This window comes from Gambusia affinis, linkage group LG18 (assembly GCF_019740435.1).
Source record: "Gambusia affinis linkage group LG18, SWU_Gaff_1.0, whole genome shotgun sequence".
In the NCBI taxonomy this organism is placed as follows: domain Eukaryota; kingdom Metazoa; phylum Chordata; class Actinopteri; order Cyprinodontiformes; family Poeciliidae; genus Gambusia; species Gambusia affinis.
In genome coordinates this window covers 14,217,174-14,238,555 of record NC_057885.1, presented here as the reverse complement: position 1 = coordinate 14,238,555, position 21,382 = coordinate 14,217,174, and the positions used below count along the sequence as shown (strand labels likewise).

General features: G+C 38.5%; 1 protein-coding gene and 1 long non-coding RNA gene across 3 annotated transcripts in view; both read left to right on the top strand.

Annotated features, from left to right (window-relative positions):
* Positions 1–3,340: 3,340 nt before the first annotated feature.
* Positions 3,341–8,215, top strand: LOC122820390 (caspase activity and apoptosis inhibitor 1). Of its 2 annotated transcripts, none has more exons than XM_044097760.1 (6): positions 3,341–3,577; positions 5,184–5,375; positions 5,446–5,530; positions 5,614–5,662; positions 5,761–5,828; positions 5,897–8,215. In XM_044097760.1, the coding sequence occupies exons 1-6, from the start codon at positions 3,473–3,475 to the stop codon at positions 6,349–6,351; spliced, it is 954 nt and encodes a 317-aa protein (XP_043953695.1). In that variant the 5' UTR covers positions 3,341–3,472; the 3' UTR covers positions 6,352–8,215. The 2 variants fall into 2 exon arrangements, with proteins under 2 accessions (XP_043953695.1, XP_043953696.1); XM_044097761.1 differs by having other exon boundaries at positions 3,371–3,577; positions 5,184–5,345.
* A 1,518-nt stretch (positions 8,216–9,733) lies between these two features.
* Positions 9,734–21,382, top strand: part of LOC122820604 — a 53,043-nt gene continuing 41,394 nt past the window's right edge. The window contains exon 1 of the long non-coding RNA XR_006368840.1: positions 9,734–9,862. This is a non-coding gene — a long non-coding RNA (uncharacterized LOC122820604). The remainder of the gene's footprint in view (positions 9,863–21,382) is intronic.

The window sequence follows — 21,382 nt, the reverse complement described above, 5'->3', positions numbered from 1 at the left end:
AATAAAAAAGTTGGGCTGGCTGAGAAACAGATGACTTGAGAATAGGTTTTGAAATGTGTTCCAGACTAAAATATGTTTCTCTTCAAAAGGAAAGGACTCCTGGAAAAATGACTGAGGTACTGCAGTTGTCAAATGTGTGGTGTAGTTGAAAGTTTGTGTGATACAAAAAAAAAAAAGTGACACCACATTGAATCATTTCAAAATGTTCCACCTCTACAGTGTCTTACATCGGCCTTGACACATTAGTCTTCTTTCGAAGTAATCCACAACAAACACCCCATATCTTGGCAGTTTTTTCCCACTCTATGAAAATTGCAGAGGGTTTCCAAACCAGTCAGATTGTGAAGAAATGTCTTGTCCACATCCCTCCTCAGAAGACCCAACACCCTTTATGCAAGATAAATGAAATGACATGAAGTTCCGGACTCTGAGTTTTCAAAAACTTCAGTTCTCCTCTCATGAAGCCAGTTTTTGTGACACAGAATTGTGACTGTTTTGACAGTCATACATCCACAACCAAAATCAGATCTTTCTTCATTTGCATCAAATGGAACTTAACTATTATTAAATTCCATTTAATTGCCACTTTTTTATTCAATTGACTTCACTGAGGTGAACTGTACTGACTCCGTGTGTCCTCCACACAGTCAGTAATGCGACATTAGAGACAGAAACCAAGACATGAAGTGTTCTGTTTTTGTGACCACCATGTAATGTGACTGTAGGAAATGTGCAATTTCAGTCACAGCAGCACTGCAGAAAGAATAGGTTTGGCAGCAGTTATCAGGATTTAGTCAGACACACAGATTTGGATGTAGCTCAGCCTCTTTTCCCAGGCCCACCTCAACCTGCCCTGGTCCACAGAGCCAGCTCCATCATTGCCCCTTTAATGAGGTGATATCCAGACACATGGGAGCAGATGTTGCAAAGAAATTCGCTGAGGCACGACCGTGATCGATGCACACCTCGCTCCACATCCATGGCGTAATTTGGCGGATGGCATCAGGATAACAACCTTGCATTATGGGGAGACAGCTGTCACCATGGCGCCCAGGCAGCCATAGCATTGGCTCCTGCTTTATTTCAGGCAGAGGCGGGGATGCCAATTAGGCTGATTTACAGCTTTGCTTGTGTCGTCGCCACCTCGAAATCTGCGTCTCAGCTCAGTTCAAATTAAAAAAAAAAAAAAAAAATGGAAACCTTAGGTATAATGAGAAAAAGAAGCTTAAAAAGCTCTGGGAGAAAGCTTAAATGAGGTGGTCTTTTGATGAATAGGTTTTATATGTTAAAGCATAGTATGAGGATTCATATGCATAAACATTTTAATAGTTTGTTATGCTAAAATCAAAAACATAAATTTGTTTTAATTGAATTTTATGTCATATATTGAACACATTTAATTTTTTATGCACCTTTTGTTTTATATTCAGCACCTTTTGCACTCATACTCAGGTAAGAAATGAACTACTAACGATGCATTGCTTTATATATTTTCCAGGCACATAGTGCTATTTTACACCACAATCAAGTAACTATGTTACCTACAATTCTTGATAAGTCCAACAGATGCTCAGCATTTATATTACACCTTTTGCACTCATACTCAGGTAAGAAATGAACTACAACTTTATATTATGCTTTATATATTTTCCAGGCACATAGTGCTATTTTACACCACAATCAAGTAACTATGTTACCTACAATTCTTGATAAGTCCAACAGATGCTCAACTCAGTCTGGTGTTTGCTAATTGCTGCTGCCACTAGTCTGGTGGAGCTACGTGATCAAGGCAAGGGAGAATGTTATTTAGTTTTAGTCACTCTTGAGGCATCTATGGTAAGTTTAAAAACTATTTGCAGACATACCCTAGAACACTTGAAGCTGTGATTGCAATGAAAGGACATTCTACAAATTATAGGCTCAGGGGATTTTTTTTGTAAATAATTTTTTTAATCCTGTATCCTTCTGTTTCAGAATTAGGTCATATTCCTGTTCTGAGGGTTAAAATCCCAAGAATTGTATTTTCTGAGATACATGCCTTTAGATATAATGTCATATCAAAATTGGACAGAATGTCTGTGAGAAGTCTCATCTTAGTTTTATGTTTTACATGGTGTTGCACAAATTTCAAGTTCATACATTTACCATTTAAATACTATGTTTTCCTTTTGGATCAATGTACTTTACATTAATGTTAACAGTCATTTCACCATGAGACGCTTTCTATGAAGATTGACTCGAGAGGCATAAATAAGTAGTGAGAAAAGAGTTGAATTATTTTACACATAAATCTGACATGCTGCATTTCATAAAATGCTAAAGAAGAACGAGTCTGAGGAGATGGTGAGAACATGTAAAATTGAGGAAGAGGATTTTTGATCAGCCGTTGCTAGAGTAAAAAGCGAGTTTTAAATCAGATGGGATGCAAATTTTCCCTATTTGCTCTTTTGTAAGCTGTAAGAGAGTGAGAGAAAAGGCAGCTGCCACTTTGAGAAACAGCTGTATCTCAGATACTAATGCTGATTAAAAGCCGACTGCTACAAAAATAATGTGCATATACTAAAAATACTAGAATTTATGATTCTTTATTAAATATATTATGCTTAAATAGGATTTTTGCTGAGGCAAATTCTTTCATTCTTGCTTCTTACCTAAAACCAGCTCTCCTTTTAAAATGGAAGCTCGCATATGCTGCTTCTACTTTAAAGTTGCAGAGCTGTAAAAAAGTACAACCTTTCATTTGAAGTTTTCAGATCATCAAATTTCACTTTAATTACCATTTGTTCTGACTAAATGCATGTTAGTGCAAAATGCATTTTTGTACTGACATGGATATTGGTTTGATGATCTGAAAATCTTCAGTGAAATAAGGCAAAACTAGAATCTCTTAGGCTAGAGACATTCTTAAATTTGAAATTAGGGCAGGTTTTTCCACTGTGCTCCTCAATTTCTGGAAGGCCTCTTCTGATTTCACTAATTCCATTTTCATCTCTTTATGTATTTGTATGTCAATATTGAATATAACAAACTTATACCTTGAGCCACTCTGACTCAAGAGCTGCTATAAATCTGGATGTTGTGTTGTTGCAGGGGGAAAGAGCACAATTTGATAATAACTAAACGTATCCCTTAATGATCACACAATTGATTACCAAAGTCGTTTGTAAAGAACTACTTTTTGCTGGGACAGTAAGTATATAACCACAAAGCTTTTTTTACGCAAAATCTAGGTCTGCATTATATATATAATAATTTATTAATTTATTTAATTTTTTCCTCGAGTAAACAAAACTAGTTTCAACTTGTCTTTTTTTAATGCTCATCAATGATCCTCGCCAGAGGGTGGCAGTAAAGAGCCACGACTCTCACTGCCATTTAAGAAGAAGACTACTTCTGTGACGTTAGTTATTCATAAACAACATAGCTCGTGGGCTTTCTATTACGGTATCTGGTTTGTTTGCTTGCTTTAAATATGCTGAAAAAGAAACCAAGTGGTTCGGAAAAGAAAAGAAAACACTCGCACTCCGAAGAACGACAAAACACCAACAAACGCCGCAGCTCAGAGTCACAATTAGAGGTAAGATGTTCAGGTTAGCTCCTTTAACTGGTGCTCAGCCCAAGCTGCAGTCTTCCAGCGCGTCAATGAATGACTTACAGTTACATTACCAGATCGGACCTGAGACCGGATGATATGGAAAGAATTATATTAATTTCGCGGTGCATAAGGAATGGAGTGGACCTCTTCTCTATTTGTAGAGACAAGAAAGGAGTGAATTCTTTCTTGCTCAAGTTTACTTAAACTTGTAGCAGTTTTCCATCTCCGTTTATTGTCTTGCCAAAAAGGCGTCAGACATCTAGAAAGTGACGTTTTTGTCTACTATTTTTTGCAATAACAATAAAAACAGTTCAATTTTATTCTATTCTTGCCACACATTCTCAACTTATTTCTGGACTTTGACCATTCTAACACATGAATATGCTTATATTTACATACCATTTCTTTTTTAGCTCTGGGTGTATGTATGTTAAGTGATGTTTTCCTTGCTGGAAGGTGAATCTTCACCCCAAGCTTTTGTAGCCTCTAAATGCAGCTTTCGTCCAGGGTTGATGCACATTTAGCATCCTCCACCTTCCAGTAAACTCTGACCAGCTTCCCCCTCCATTCTGAATAAAAGCATTGTCACCCCATGAAGCTGCCATCACCATACTTTAATATGGGAATGGTGTTTTTCGGCTGTTTCGCAGAATTGGTTTTCTGCCAAGCTTTTGCTTGTGAAAGTTACATTTATATCTCATCTGACCAGAGTGCCTTCTTTCACACGTTTGCTGTGGCAAACTTTAAACAGGACTTCTTCTTGTCACTCCATGAAGACAGGTCCCAATACATTTTGCTGGGCGATAAATTGTCCCAGAACTTATTGTGATAAATAATAATAATAGCATTTTGAGACCATTTTTGAATGGTATATTTATAAAAGCATACAAATCTAAGTTCACCATCTCTCATTTCTTGACTCATTTATCAAATAAATAAATCATTTAGGTGATTTTAACTGACCTAAAACAAGAGGGGTTTTGACTAATTTAACTTGAGTTTAAAAAGTGCATTTTTATTCACTGTTTGCAAGCTTCTGGTTTCAACTGTATCTTTTGCTATTGCTGTTATACAGTTTTATTTACATATGTTAATAAGCTATTAAGGGTCAAATAGTAGCGTATGCTCTTTTTTGTTCCTCGTTTTGTGTGTTTGCAAGCATGTGGCTTACCGGTGTTTTCGCGATCACAGTGTCCTCACACTTCCTCCTTCAGCCTGTGAATCCTTCGGCTCCTCGCTGCCCTTACACGTTCACTGTCCTTTCTTCCTCTGTCTGCTCTCTATTGCCAGCTTTCTGTAAAGAATGCTGCTTTATTTCTACATTTCAGCCACCCAGTGGCCTAGTGGTTTGGTAAAATCAAAACTTATGGCTGCCATGATTGTAAGTTGCTTCAGTCTAGAAACGCCTTGTGTTCACTTTTCTTTTATTTGATTTCAACTTGTATTTCCTGAAGCTACTCTCCATCTGTTGCATATTAAAATTATAAGAGAATCATTTAAAATTACTTTGAAAAATATGTAGGAACCTTGAATCCAGTTTCTTTGGAAAAAGCAGTTTGGCTGAAGGCTTGCCTTCTCCTTTTTGCAGGACTCCAAAGATGAGCTCGCCGACTCCGAGCTGGACCGGGTCGGCAGCGACATCGAGGAAGGCGGCCTCGACCTCAGCGTGCCCTTCCAGCCAATCAAAGCTTACATCAGCAACAAGCGGGAGATGCTGCAGCAGTGCTTCCACGTGTTGGGGGAGAAGAAGGTCCGGAAGATGCTCCCCGATGAGCTCAAGGTGGCTTTTCGTGTATGGAAAATTCTTAAAACTCAGAATCGTGTATTCAAACACTTTTTGATTTCAACAGGACTGCAGTTTAGAAGAAATCAAAACTCTCTGTTGGGAGCAGCTGGAACCAATCTCAGAGAAAAATCTCACTCAAATTTTAGCAGGTAAGATTTAAAGCCAGATATTGGTAAAAAAAAAAAAATCACTTTGCTTTGTGATGGAAAACAAATCTGTAGCGTTCCTCCAGGAGAAGAGATAGCAGCCGGAAACAGTGATGGAGGGACTTTAGAGAACCAGTGAGCAATCATTTATTTGATTCAGAGCAAAATTTCAAAATAAAAGTACTTTTTATAAGTTTCTTATGTATCTATCCTATTTATTTTTTTTCTTCCAGACAGGATAACAATGTTGACTCCACTTCCTGCTTGAAAGAAAGCTCTAAAACCGATGATGTAAAACAAGGTAATTATTTAAAATCGCCGGAGAAATATTCAATTCTAAAAACTGTAATTAAAAATTCCTTTGTGCAGAGGGAGGTGGCTCTGGCGAGGAGAGTGACGTCCTGAGCATAAACGCAGACGCTTACGACAGCGACATCGAGGGGCCGAAGGAGGAGCAGGCTGTCAAAGCCGACGAGGTGGTCGCGAAACCGGACAACGGCGGCGGTGAGCAATCTGACCGGGCCTCCGTAAACCCCAAGCCAGCAGCTCCAGGGACAAAGAAGGACATTCAGAGCGACATAGACAAAAGCGTCAGCGAAATCTTGGCTCTCTCTTCAACGTCGACTAAAGAGGAAGCTGTGGAAGCGAGCAGCGGGACGTCGCAGCCCGCGGCCGTCGAAGTGGCCGCTCAAGGCGGAGCTTCAGTTTGTTCGCCGTCGATCCAACAGCTGGAGCTGCTGGAGCTGGAGATGAGGGCGAGGGCCATAAAGGCTCTGATGAAAGCTGGAGACAAGAAAAAACTTTGTATGACAAACAACATTTAGCCCGTTTTGCTGAAAGTTGTATTTAATTCTTTCCATGTAGAGCTTTTCACATTTGACTTGAAGTCATATGACAAGTTATTTTAAGACATTACGGAATGTCTCCATCATTAAAATATTGTTGTTTTGCATATAATAGTTATAAAGTGCGTTATGGGATCAGAGTTCCTGTGCGGCTTGGAAAAGTCTGGAATTCATTCGCAGGTTTTCTGAGTCTGGATTTCTATGGAAAAAGAAAATGGAGCATGGAAAAATACTGCTTGCAGATTCTCCATGCCATTCTTTAGTAATTTTCTTTATTTGTTTCTTCTCTCTTTACACCTCTACTTCTTTCTACTTTTGTTTTCCTTTTTCTCTCATCACCCCTGTTTCTTCTTTCCTTTTGTGTCTTTTCAATTCTGCCTTTCTTTATTTTTCCTTCCTTCTTCTCTGTCATCAACCCTGCTTATTTTCTTTTCTTCCATATATCTTCTTGCTTCCAAGACCTTCCCTTCATTCACCTTTTCCATCCTTGTTTGCTCCCGTTTTTCCTTCATGCCTTCCTACTTTCACTTGTCCTTTTCTTCTGTTTTGACTTTCTTCCTCACTGCCTCACTTTCTTGTTCCCTACTCGAAAAACAAAGAAAGTAGACTTGACTTCTTCCATTAATCCTTAACGCCTTTCTCTCTGTCAATTCATAGTGAACTTTTTTATTTGTACTTGAAAAGAAGTGTAAAAAATTAGAATTTGTCAAATTTCAACCTGGAAAAGTTAAGAAAGACAAGTGGTCATTTCCCTTTACGGTCACTAGATGGCAGTGGCACTCTGTCCCCGAAGAGTGCAGGGACGCTTGACTGCAGTAACCTGTGCAGAGGACATCCACTGTATAGATTTCAGTGCCTCATCTTACAGTGATACTGCAGCTCCCATTTAGCCAGCATTAGAACTGAACATTACTGGGAGCAGCTATTTGAAATGAAGCAGTGTCCAGTCTGTTGGAGTATTTAGAGCCAGGTCAAAGTTTTCACGCTAAAACCACAGAGTATATTACAAACTCTGCCTCTTTAAGTCTAATTCTGATTTCTAAAGTTGTTTGAATTCACGCCATCCTTTCATTCAAAGGGTTTTTCTGTCAGTTTGATAAAGAGTTGCTTTGTCTGAATATCAATTGTTCAGTGTTTGTACGAGGCTACGCTTTCAGAGTGAAATATCCCTGCACCCTGCCGCCGCCCCTGCAGCACTCAATGAAATGTGCAGTAAGAACCCAGTTGCCTCTTCAAGCTATTTGCATTTAAAAGGTTTATTTCATGGTAGAGGTGAGGGTGGGAGGGTTAAATGTGTCATTTTCTGTGTATTTATCCAAAGGTGTCTTAGCGTTCCCCAAGGATAGAAAAGAGGGGGAAAAAAAAGTCTACTTTGGTAAAGACGTCGAGATGCTTGTTACGTCTGCGTCTGGTGTCCTTATACCACCATTAGAAGGCCAATTACGATCCGGTTGGCATGAATAAAACATCACCCCAGAACATACTTGTAGGCTGAAAAATAGTTGATGATACTTTTTCAGACGAACCCTATGATCCATGTTAAAATATTGAGCCCCAGCATTTTCAAAGTGAAAAGAAGGTCATACTTAAAGAACGAGAACAGTTCATCTGTTTTGACGACACCTTTCATTTAAATTGGCATTTGAATCAAGGTCCTCTGACGGTGAGAATTTTTTTCAATTACCCTGTCATTGTTAAGGTCAGTATTTTACAGATGCTTTATTCTCCATGTATTAAAATGTTTAATATCACAAATCTGAAGTATGGAACAGATTCAAGGCTCTGCTAGGTTTGTTGAGCTAATGTCTATTTGAGATAATCAACATTAAAGATGAACAATTGACATAGGTGTCTTTATTAAGCGAAGCAAAGATGGAGTTAATGCATAAGACACATTGTTCCTGTTGAATGTTTTTCAGTTTATGCAATCTGAGGGGTTTTGAAAAGCACATGTTCAGAAGTCACAGACAGTCAGCTGCTGTTTTGACACGTAACAGGAAAATTCAGAGATCCTGTACTTCTTTTTAGTGATTACATACAAATTTTTGACATAATTTAAAACGTTTGAGTAGGACAAGCTGAAACAGAAATGCTGCTATCTTATGATCTCAATGTTTGTTGCATCTTAAAGGCTGGGTGATGTCAGAGCTTCGGCACAGCTGCTTATGTCACATAGTTTTAACTATTTTTAACTGAAACATTTGGGTCCATTCAGTGAGCAATACAATAATACATCTGTCTAAAAAGCAGAAAATATATAAATTTTAATGCTTCTACTATTTCCACATAAACCAGAACAAATGTTTGTGTTGTGCTCTTGTGGAAGAAAAAAAAAAGCAAGTGACTTAACTTTTCTTCCTACGCATTCACTGTTTTCTTCTGCAGTGGGAAATTAAATTGAACTAAAAGCAGAGTCTGACAGGCAATAAATAACTTAGCACCTCTGTATGACTAAATGAATTGATTTCCACAAGTGATGACTCATCGGACACATTTCATTTTCCTCAAGCTGCCAACAAAACAAATTTCTTGCCAAGTTGGAAGTCGTGTTTTATGTTAAATTTACTTTGTTTTGATTAAATGTTTCATTCAGTGGCAATCCCTTTGGCTGTTTTAATTCTTTTTAGCCCTCGTTCCTGAATTTGATGAATAGGTAGATGTAGGTGTGTTGCAAGAGATGTCAGAATCCCAATCTTCCCATTTGTAGTTCTCATATGTTTGATTCCATGCGTGCTGCTCATCTCTTCGTCATTCCTAACATTATGTCAGTTGTAGAGGAAAGAGCCTGGCAGAACTCTCCTTGAAAAAATATGAAGTGGATTGTAAGTTTGTTACAATTTGGCCGAGACGCGTTCCTTTCTTTTTGTCACACTCGAAATTTCCCCTGAACGAGATTTGAGCATTTGATATTCCACTCCAGTGTAGCATCAGCATTTGGAGCAAATTCCTCCTCTTCAGTGACTCCCCTCGCATCTGACTTTCATATTCCAGGCATGCTCTCTCCACATGGGTCACAGCTCCACCACCAAAACGGTCCCTCACAATTTCGGAGTGCATTCAAATGGTGCATGAATACCTCTGAATTTCTGCCAGTTGGAGCAGTGAGCCAATAATTCAAAATGCTACACATACACATCAGGATGGATGATCGTCCACAATCAAACCAATACAATCAAATGAAATAATATATTTAAACCAAATGCAGTAAGCTTCTGACATAGATGTTCTGGGCACTACAGAAGTATATACTTCCAACTGTTTCTTTTTTTCCTTTTTAAAAATTTGGACTACCCGGTAAGTAAATACGATTTGTTTTACACAAGCATTGATGAATATTTATTTTTGACAATAGATGGCAGTAGAGAGGACTTTGCTGTGAGATTGACAGGCGGAATCTGTTAGCATTTCACAATAGCATCAGCTTGTTAGCTGTGAAGACGGTCGTTCAGCAACGTGATCCGGAGTGCCACTGCTTTGTTTTGTGTTACAGGTGTGTATAAATACACACACACAGTATGCACTTAATATGTTTGATGATCTTTTGTGGTTCAATATTTTAATTTTTAAAGTCATAAGAAAGTACCCGTTTTGCTGTTTGGCAGCTACTTCTGGTTAAGCTAATTCGCTCCCGCTAATGAGATGTCGGTTATGGTTTTCACTGCTCTCAGGGGTCGGGTTGACTTCTACTCAAGTATTTGGTACTATTGTGTCCTGGATCACAGAGAGTCCATGCCAGCTTTTGTAAAGTCTATATCTAGAACATGGGTTTCCAACTCTGATCCTCAAGAGCTATTGCAACTTTTTGATGCATCTCACTCCAACTCATGACATAAATGGCTCATCACCAGGTCATGCAGACCTGCTTGATGAAGGACTTTGGTCATTTCAGTTGACAATACCGCACAATACTTGGCCTCAATTTTCTTAATTTTGGGGGATTTGTTTTTAATCTTATCTATCACCTCAAAGTTTTGAAAATCAGCTACTGTCCCCTTTTTGCTGTGCTCTAAGAAAGAGCTATCTGACTTCCAGAATCAACCCACCATGTCATGTTTGTTGGTGCACAGTAAATAATAGTCACCCCACTGTTGCTAGCTTAGCAACTTTGGCATTATATTTAACAACGTTTTTGAAATTGGCAGGTCAGACTCTTTAAAAATAGGCCTAGAGGCCATAAAAATATGGACTCTAGGTAGCCATTGTCCATTCATAATATAACCAAATAATGCATATGTGGCACAGTGGTTATCAGTATACAATTCGACTTCTTTGACAACTCTGATAGTATGAGGATCAGTTTCTGACATTAAACTCAGTGATGTCATGTTTCAGTAAAGAAGTAAAGAAACCTCCATTTCTGCTGGCCCTGGAAGATTATGAACTGTCAGATCCCAGCTGGGTGCCATCTTTGTTATCTAGTGTTTTATTTGGATGATTTATTTCCTGTAGCAGCACAAAGAGGACTTTGCCAAGTAAATTACTTTTGTCCGTACTGTGATAAAACTGTCAAATTGCTTCCCGCTACCAGTTGGCAAGCAATTGTATTACATAAGTAATTGTCAAAGGGAATGTCAGGAGAGGACTGTATTGCTTTATGAGTTTCTGTCCATCAGGACATGCATCAAATTACTTACCTTAGAATGACTGTCCTGATGTGTGTCTTAACTATAACGCAGTGTATTGCTCTTCTGGGAAAATCCGTAATTTAGACACAACTGTCAAAATCGACTCAATTTCAGACCTCTATATTCCAGATTACATTTTTGTGAAAAAACTAAATCCGTCCTTTAGGGTTTTGTGTTCATTGACTTTGGCATCAGTTGCCTCTTTTCTGTTTTTCAAGCAAGAACGCTCTCTCTTGAATACTGGAGCTTCTTATGTTGTTTTGTATGGGTATCTTTTTATGACTACCCACAGCTCATGATCATAAATAGAGGCCCATCATCCGTCAGCTTCCTGTAGCAAACCAGACTTGAAAACTTCATTCTTCCTTTACATTTTGAGCATAGGGTAGTGTGGTATTCTGGATGCTTCTGTGGTGTAAATTAGAGGGTGAAATGTCAGCATATTAAACTTAAATAATGGAGGTTTTTCCATGGGTACTTGGAATATAAATTTAGTTTTTGTTGTCGCTTTCTAGTGTGTTTGGTGTCACTATCAATTTTGAAACAGGAGAAATAGCATTCTTCACTTAGACACTATTCACAACAACAGCACCAGCGCAATGCCTGACTCCAGGCGGCTGGCCATTTCACACCTTGGTCATTTCATGCCCAACGTTTTGGGCGAGAAAAGGAGTTGCTTCACAATGTCAGTTGTACCTGACAAGCACCTATCAAAATTGTTTGGTAGCTGATGACTTAAATTTTCTATAATGTGGCACATAAGAAGCAGGTTGCTTGTGCACCTCACTTTTTCCCTCCACTGAATTTTCTGTTAGTATGATACAGCACTCGTCTTCTTAAGCAATGACTTGGGTTTGATAGCTGCTTGCTAACATCCCTCCACTGAAAATGAATAAGTGTAGTGCGGTGCTTACTTAGTAGTTTTTATTGCTCTTGCATAAAATTTGATCTATTGGGGAAAATACATTTTGGGTTTTTTATTAGCTGTAAACCAGATTTAACAGCAACATACTCCTGCAGGATATCACTCTGTAGAAACTCTTAAAAATATATGAGTCTCAGTTTTTATTGAATTATTTAAAAAAATCTTACAAGTACTCAGGCTAATTTAGATATATATATTTATTGCAAATAAGAGCACAACTGTGAGGATGAGCAAATACGACACTGTCAAAACACATTTGTTGGGGCGTGTGTGTGTGTGTGTGTGCGTGGGCGTGCACGCATCTGTTTGAGAGAAGGCTTGGAAAGCAAACTATTTGTTTTTCAGAGGCTAAATAGTTCAGCGCTCTTGATGATTTCTCAAGCCTTAATCAAGGTAAGTTTGAAGTGATTTGAGCGGTAATCAACCTTTGCCAATCAGTTTAATCTGGTCCCACCCAAACTAATCAGCAGCAGGCGAATGAAGAACTCCTCGACGCCTCACAACTGAGCTTTTGCAGAGTTTTTCCTCCAAAGATGAATCAACTACTATTTTGTGCAATTAAAGGTCACAAGGAAGGGGTGAGTCACTTCAAAATCAACATCTGAAAACTGAAAGATCCATCATTAGTCATTCCGTATTCACAGCAAAGGTTCACCAATTATAGAGCTCCAGAGTATCGATAACCTCACCTCAACCTATTCCTCTGTGACTCATTAGTCACAGAGGTAATGATATGTCATAAAAGTACAATCAGTGCTTTGGATATGAATGATGACTGTGTTGGAAGACCTGCTGACTTTATTGAAGCACACACCTGATTGGAGCAGGTTTGCTTTTCTTTGCAGAAGTGGGCTAAAAGGATGCCCACCCTGTCTCCGAGAGTTAACGCTCAGCATTCAGTGTTGGCGTGTTTATTTATTACAGCCATCTGAGAAGTCATAACAGCCATGTTGCAAGTTTCATCAAAGCTTTATCACCCTCAGACCAGACTCATTACATGGGTGCAGAGACGGCATAATAAAATGTGACTTAATCAGAGCTGAGCAGGCCTCTGGAAAATTGGCTCCCCCCACAGCTGGACGCGGGGCAGTCTTTGGGCAGCGGCCGCTGCCGCGCGCTACGTCATGGAGGTTTTTTGTTCAGGTGGTAAGAGGACACATACGCTGAGGCAATGAACTAAATCTTTAATTTTTGCCTGGTGAAACGAGTCAGTCGTTCATTTCATCATGTGGTGTGTTCTCACCTGAGCACTGTAATCGTTTCAGAATGTCTTGGTTCTTTAAAATCTTTCTTCTAAAAAGTTAGAAGTCCGTACTCCCCCCCACCCACCCCCCCCCAAAAAAAAAAAATTTGTGAAAAAAAAATAAATAATAAATCACCAAAGTGTTCCACATATCCTTGCAATGAAAATCCCCTTTTTGAAGTTTGGAGCAAAAGACGTTTGCAGCAATTTTATTTTCGTAGGGTTTTTTTTTATTTTTTATTTTTATAACAGTCCTAAAGTCGTCCCCGAAAGCTTTTCCAAAGTGATGTGTAAGTGTCTGTTTCTGTAATGGGGTATGCCATGGAAATGTTTCCATGGGAACATGGCAAAAGGCATTAGAAGAGCTCAGTGCTGCTCTCTGGGGAGTATCCACACAGCTTCTGCTTACTGGGAAATGATGATAATAGTGCAGAATGTTGGATAAAACTCAACTGGGGAAACTAATCCCTTCATTTTGCAAAGAAAGAAGACGGAGTACATCTTCTGCTGCTGCTTTAGCTTAGTAGCTTCAGCGCTACACTATACATAATCATGTTTATATGTAAATACTCAGAGAGATGAAGTAACTCTTTCAGATTAATTGGGTTCAAGGCACAAGAGCGCTGCCCAGATCTCTGAATTATAAATATTATTCTTGTTAAACATGTAGTGCTGTAGATATAAGCTGTACATCTTAAACACATCTAAATGCTGTAATTATGGCAGGAGTTGGTTTTATGGATGTTTTTATGGCTAAATCCTATTTTCTAGAGCTCCCCCTTAAATCATTCTAACAAAAAGTGGTGGCTGAACCAATCCTCTGAGAGAGGATATACTTCAAAGAAGTTGTCCTCTTTTACAAATATGATATATCAGGTAAAAGGCTTCAATCGCCTGCAAGCGTCTTCCTTGTTTTGCATAGCATTTCTTGCACTTGTTGAGGAAGATCAAATTTCTGTTGTTTTTCCATTTGTTTTGTTTGTTTCTGATCAGTAAGCCCATTCAGATGCAGTTTATAAGTTACTATTTTATGTGTTAGGGAATAAAGCTATCCATCCTTACCTGGCCACTGTCAAAAAAGAGCCATCAGACCTTTGTTAAATCATAAGTTATTTGTGAAAACAAAAAAAAAACATTTTATGGAGTTGAATGTTACTAATCACACCACAACTTCATTACGTCTAGACCTGCAGAATCAAGAATTAAAAAATATCGAGTTGACTAAAAGATATCAAGACTCGAAACATTTTGCTCTAACCTACAGAAACCCAAGACCAGTAGATAATGATATATGCTACTAACCCCCCTGAATTATCGTACCTTTCATCAAAGCTTCCATTCAACCAAGAAGTCAGTTTCTGTAAGGAAATGAGACGGGCATCTCTCCAGAATAAGAAAGTAATGCAAAAGCAAGATCGGTTATGAAAAACATTCTCTTTTCCATTTGCATATTAATTTTAGAAAGGGCATATTGAAAATGATTTATACCCATTTCAAGAACCAAATGAAACACATTTATGGTAGCATAGCAATCACATCTTTCTTGTAATAGCTGGCCAGCTTATGGCATTCTTCCACTGGTATTTTTACTATTTGTAATGGGCTCCAAGTCTCTGATCTTGAAAGGCCTTTGTGCTATTACCTTAATCTCTCTCCATATGTAGAGCATTTTGCAGTGGCTAGGCCAATTCTGAATTGTTGACTTAAAAATGTTCAGCCTCTTCAGCATACCACTATATCTCTCTAGGAATTGAGGAACGTTGACTACCCTGCTGAAAATGTAGAGATATGGCTTGAGAGCTGGCTGAATAGTTGCAAAAAAAATTAAAAACCATCCATCAAAATTGAAACGTCTATGAATAATTCTGGTCCCAGAAAAACTCCAGTCTAGACTAAAAGACCGTTTGACCTCCGCTTGACTCCTCTTACAGGGAGAACCCTATGTTCAAACAAGATCCCACTTTATGCCCTGCTGGAATTCTACTGCTCTTTTCTCTGTGTTGATGTGTCCACACACATGTTGTTCAGCTTCAGATCATCCTATTCCAGCAGCTTGGGAAACGCATCTTTGAATTAGATCACCACTGTGCATAAATTACCTCCGCAGTGAGGAACAGAGCAGGAGAAGTAACTGAAAACCGAAACTCTTTGGAGTTGAAAATGTCACATTAATTTCAAACACATTACCCCCTGCCGGAAGACTTAATGAGGAAGCCCATTAGAATGTCATACCTGCTTACTTGCGAATTCTGAAGAAAGTTGATTTTATATGTCTGAGCCAATTACACAAAGTCTTTGTGATAAGAAACTGCTCAGTGGACCTGAACAGCCAGTTCTGCTCAGGAAGCGCTTGAAAATTTTTGTACAAGGCTGTGCTTTGAATATTTTTGAAGCGGAAATGTGTCTGTAGTTTGGCTCCACTTTTATTTTTCCACATGCCAGCCTCAAGGGTTTGCTTTTGACATCACGCTGTTTGAAGAGAATATCTGGTTACTTTGTCAGTCTTCAGAAACTGGCTAGGAGGGCTATACTTGCATAAAATTATGTCTCAGCACACCTAAAAGAAGTGTTTTTACTTCAGGAACAGTTTTTGTTCCTGATCTGAAGGTGAGGGTGAATTGCTTTGTATTTTGGAATTGAGTTCATGACTGGATATGATTTTCGCAGAGGAGAAATACATAAACCAGTGGGTTTTTTTTTTTTTAGTTTTTGCTGCATGTAAAAGAAAAAAGAAAAATATATTCAACATTTATAAATTGGTATGTATCCAGTGCCATAAAAACACTTTCCATTACTACTAAGCAACTACACTGTACCGACATCACTAACAGATAAATGCAGTTAGATGAAAAATGTCAGTCACAAATGATCCCCACTCTTAATTAGAAAAGAATGTCCTCATGTTTCTGTCAGTAGACAATTTGTAAAGCACTCCACACCAAACTCATGCAAGAATGTCTGATAACTAACAAGCTGGTTCCAGTTTTCTGGAGCTATAGCAGAAAAGGAAGAGGAGTTGTTGAACAGATTTCTCAAAATCTGTATATGGCAAGTGCATGTTAAAAGGATTTGAAAGACAAATATGATTAGCATCTCAGCTGTACTTTCAGACAATGCCACACAGAATTTGACATTTAGCAGTCTTAATTATTTTGACTGCTTGTTTTAGCCTCTTTTACAGAATTATTCAAGTGGTTCATAAATTCAAGAACTGCACACGTCACCACGGCTAAGCATCTAATGTAAATTGAACACAAACATTTTTCTTGTCACAGAATATTTATTTACTAATTTTTAACAAGAGCCGCATAAAAATTGATTAGTTCTTTTCTGTGGGAAAGGAAATAGCCTCGCAATGAGTAGGGCATTTAGCCACAAATGCGATCTTTTTATTTTCTAAATCTGGTTAACAAATGTTGTATTTCATCTCTCTTTTATGTGTAAAGTGAGTCCATTCTACACTCAGTTTTGCACATTAGTTGAAGCTGTGACCTACAGCATAGAACGTTAAAGTTCAAAGTCAGGGGCCCCTGTAACAATCCCACCATGCTTAAGTATTTACAAAATAATAAAATAAAGCACCTGTTAGACTAAGTGGTGTCTTTCATGAAACATACAGTGTTTATTTGACACAGGTCAAATAAACACTGTATGTCACAGTACAGACCAAAAGTTTGGACACACCTTGTAATTGAATTCAATTGGAAGTTGTGTCCAAACGTTTGGTCTGTACTGTATGTTTTTCCTTTAATATTTATCTATTAAAGAAGCAGGTCAAAATCAACACTTTGTTTACCTGCTCAGAAGCCATCAAACTAAAACGAATGATGTTGGAAAAACTGATCATATTCTAAAGCTGATCCATATTCTTCAAACAGTTGACTTGGTTGATGTTCCCTTCTGTCATTTAATAGTGCTATTATTTTACTTTAAATGTTAATTATAATGTTAAAATCCTATGTCACTCATGTTGATTCAGATTTTTGTTTTTTTAGTCGGCCATGAAATTTGTAGGCATTTCATTGCTATTATTTCTAGACTGCAGAAATTTGGTTGGTTGCTGTTAGTCCAGTATTGTTACATGTAGGAAATGGTCTCTTACAGTTGCAGAGCAGAAATTGGGGGAAAAAAACCTGTGGGAACATCAATGTTTAGTATCCAAATGACTATGATTATGTATAATGTCATACTTGATACTTTATCAACTGTACTTCTACGGACAAGAACAGTGAAAAAAGGGTGCCCCATGATGCATCAGAAAGGTACACAGGCTTCCTGAGAAAATAAAAAATTGATAAATAAAAGATTCACAGTAAGGCACGAGATACAAAACAAATAACATTTATCTTTGTAGACAAACAATTCATTGTAGAGAAAACAAATTTTTAACCCTTTCATTCAGTTTTGACATTGTAATATTTCGGTAAGAGCAAAGCTTAACATTATGAATAACATGAATGAATAGACAAAAAACCTAAGCTGAAAGCCAGTTAGCTAAAAAAAGTAGATTTTGTAGACCTCATCACTCATTTACAGGAAATGCATTTCAGCACCGTTTGTTTGTTTGAACACATTTCCAGATATCTTTTTCTGCAAATGAAAAAGATGACTGAAATTGGTCATTTATTTTTATTATGCTGGCAATTATGCTACGTGAGCACAGGTGACCTCTCAAGATGGTTTAGACTAAGGGCCCAGAATTTCATGCTGCATTTCATTACAAGAAAGAAGGGGAGAGGGAAATGTGTTAATAAACAGAATATTTTATTTTCAATTGAAATGGCACACACAGTCATGCCCTTTGGTTAGACCAACAAATTGGTGGAAAGAATTGGATCAATAAATGATGTGCAGTACAATACAATATTTGAATCATGTTTAATTTGACCTACAACAGAGTTATTTCGATGAGTCTGTACCCAACATTTTGAAGCATCCTGCAGCTAGGAGGAGGATCATAAATAAAATCTTTATATTTATCAGCAGTTTACAGAGGGGGCAGTGGTGTGCAGTGTGAATCACACTCTGCGGCATATGACTGGGAAGGAAGCACATTTTTGCACAATATTCGTGTCGACTTGTAGTGACAACTGGCCTAGTTGTGTTTAAGCTATACAGCAGTCTTTTTCTTTTATTATTATTGTTTGTCAGCATTCCTGCAGTGGACCGTGTCTCTCTGTGGACGTGGAGTATTTTATTTCCTCCTCCGACACATTGCAGGAGTGCTGGGACAAACACAGGATGAGTGACTAAGAAAACAATTCCCCTGGATATGCCTGTTGTCTCGCTCTTCCTCTCCGCCGTGCTCTCTCTGCGTCTCTTTGGGGACTGAATCACATTTCTGCTTTTTCTTCCCTTCTCTACCTCTCTGTCATACATACAAGAGCTGCATGGGCACATCCACGTCGACATCCACGCACACGGCTGACAACACCTCCCAGCCCTTCCTCCCGCTCTCTCCCCCAACACACGCACACCCCCCCTCGTTCTGCCAAAAAGTCGATAAATAAATGCATTGTCTCTTGACTTTCTGCTGTTGGCATCAGCCTGTCTAAATTGTCTGAGAAGGCAGTGGAGTGTGAAATTGAGTTCAGAACTGTACGCCGTGTGAGGTGGCACAAAGATGAGCGCATGTTTTCTTATTTATTCATATTGCGGCAGCACTCAGTCGCAGCTTTTGCAAGAGGGGGGTCAGTTAAACACATCGAGGTGTTGCTGGAAATATGACAAGCTTAAAGGAAGGGCTCAGGCGACGGAGCAATAGGTTATTCATCTGAGGGCTAAATGAAGCTTTGAAGTGAAAATGTGCAGTCACAGTGAGTCCAAAAGTTTTTTTTTTGTTTGTTTGTTTCCCCCTTTCCTTTCCTTTGTCTCCAGTCGCCGGGTGCTCTGAACCAGGGCGACTTCTTTTTGACAGCCACTATCATTGTTCTAAATGTCAGCGAAGCTCTGTGGTTGCATGTAAAGCAGAGAAAGGCAATTTAACTTGAATCAGTAGGCACAGATTGAATAACTTCACAGTGATTTGCTCTCTCCTATTTTTGAAAAGATGAATTTCTTTCCCAAAGCCGAAGGGTTCATGCAAGAATAATAGCACCTGCCTGTGCTAATTTGCCAAGAACAAATGATTTTGGTGGAGGGTGTTACTTTTGTGCCGCCTTCCGGAGATTTAATCAGAGGTATTACGCAAACCATCGCTTCCTCAGCTCTTTTTTTTTTTCTTCTTGCCGTTTTGTGATGAATGTGTTGTTACCAGATGATGTATGTTTATAGATTGCCAGGGATAACCGCTGTTTTCAAGAGTTATGGCTTCCATCCGCACATCATTGAAGCTGGCTGTGTGAAAATCCTTCAAGAGATTTCAAGTTTGTCTCTCACTTTCACTGAGTTCAACGCATGATAAATGGACATTTATTTAAGCAAAAAAGAAAAAAAAAAACACTTAGAAAACTTTGTTTGCAGATGAAGCACTTTTAGTGTCCATCTCCTCTGCGGCACACTTTTACAGACTTTCTTTTCAAGATTAGTGTCACAGCAGAGGTAGAAGTGTCCTTGACTGTCACCAGAATCAAACGCATGGAGGTCATCCTTTTGGTCATATTTTATTTGGGAGTGACAGGAAAAGGAATGGCAGCGCAAATTCAATCAAAGTTTCTGCCTTCTCAGCATTACCCTTTTAGAAAACGTTTAGAGGCCAAGCAATTTGTGCAGCACATTTCAAAAGTATTCACACCTCTGCAGATGTTTTTTTTCCTTTTGTCTCAGTCATAAGCTTTGGTATATTTTATTGGGTTTTTGTTTGGTAGATGAGTATAACATAGTGCACAATTGTAAACTGGAGGGAAAATGGTACATAGTTTCAAACTTTCTAGTAAACAGACATTTGAAAGTCCAGCATGTCAAGTAATCAGATCCCTTTACACCTGTACTGCAAAATAAATCAAAAAGTAACCTTCAGAAATCACGTAATAAGTAGAGTCCACCTGCGGGTAACTTAATCTGAGTATTAATGCATTTGTTCTGTGAAGGTGTCAGAAGTTTGTTAGAGAATGTCAATGTAATTTCCCTTTGAGCTCATTAAAGTATTTCTAAATTGATTTGTTGAACAAACAGCTTCCTTGAAGACCACAGAACACAGCAGGCTGGTTAGAGATAAAGTTGCGTATAGGTTTAGTCAGGTTATAAAACAATATCTCAAGCTTAGAATATCTTGAACACCTCTACTCAAGCCATTGTCGGAAAAAGCTAACAGTATGGTTTATCTGCAATCCTGCCAAGACCTATGCATCCACCTAAACTGACAGGTTGAGATAAGAAAAGGGTGAACTGGTGTCTATCTCCAGTGTACACTCTGTACAGTTTGTCAGTCCATCTGAGTTCAACCCGGAGGACGAACAACCAAACAAGCACACACTCACACCTAAGAGCAGATTAGAGAGGCAAGTTAAACGGTCATGTTTAGAAAGACTCCAGTGATTTGTACCCAGAACCTTCGTGCTGCAAGGCAGGATTTAATAGTTGCTTTGAAGGAGTTATTTGAAAGTTACTCAGCAAGCTGTGAGGCAAGGGTGCTGTAAACTGCGACACTGTGCAGCCTTGAGATAACCTGTTGAGGACCCATCAGATATACAGAAGAAGGTGCTCTAGTTAGATGAGACTTTAATTTAATTTATTGTTCTAAAAACAAAAGGCTCTCTTATGTTGAATTGTTGCGCTCAGGGAAATCCTAGAAGAAAAGCTATTAGAGGCTGTAAAAAAAGACGGATGCAGAGATTCGCCATTCATTTGGAAAGCTACTCCTAAACAGAAGTACAAACAGATTCAAGTATACTTTGTGTTAGAGCACTTCGGACCAAATAAGAGAAACCAATGACAATCTGTGGTTACACTTAAAAATACAATTTTACAACACTGTCCATCCAATTTAACTGAGTTTATTCTCTTTAGCAAGGAACTCTGAACAAAAACGTCAGTGTATGCATGTAAAATGCAGGTAGAGACTGGAACAAAAGATTTATTTATGTTTTTTTTTTGTTTATTTTGTGAAAAGTGGTGCAAACTTTAAGCAAAAAATGTGCTCCAAAAAGTAAGAGATCAAGTTGATATTAGTCAAGCTCCAACATTTTTGCACCAGATGTTTTGTGCAGTACCCCGTCAGTTCTGCTTCTGCTATCTCTTCCTAACATTAACTAAACACATTCTACAAAAGGTTATTCA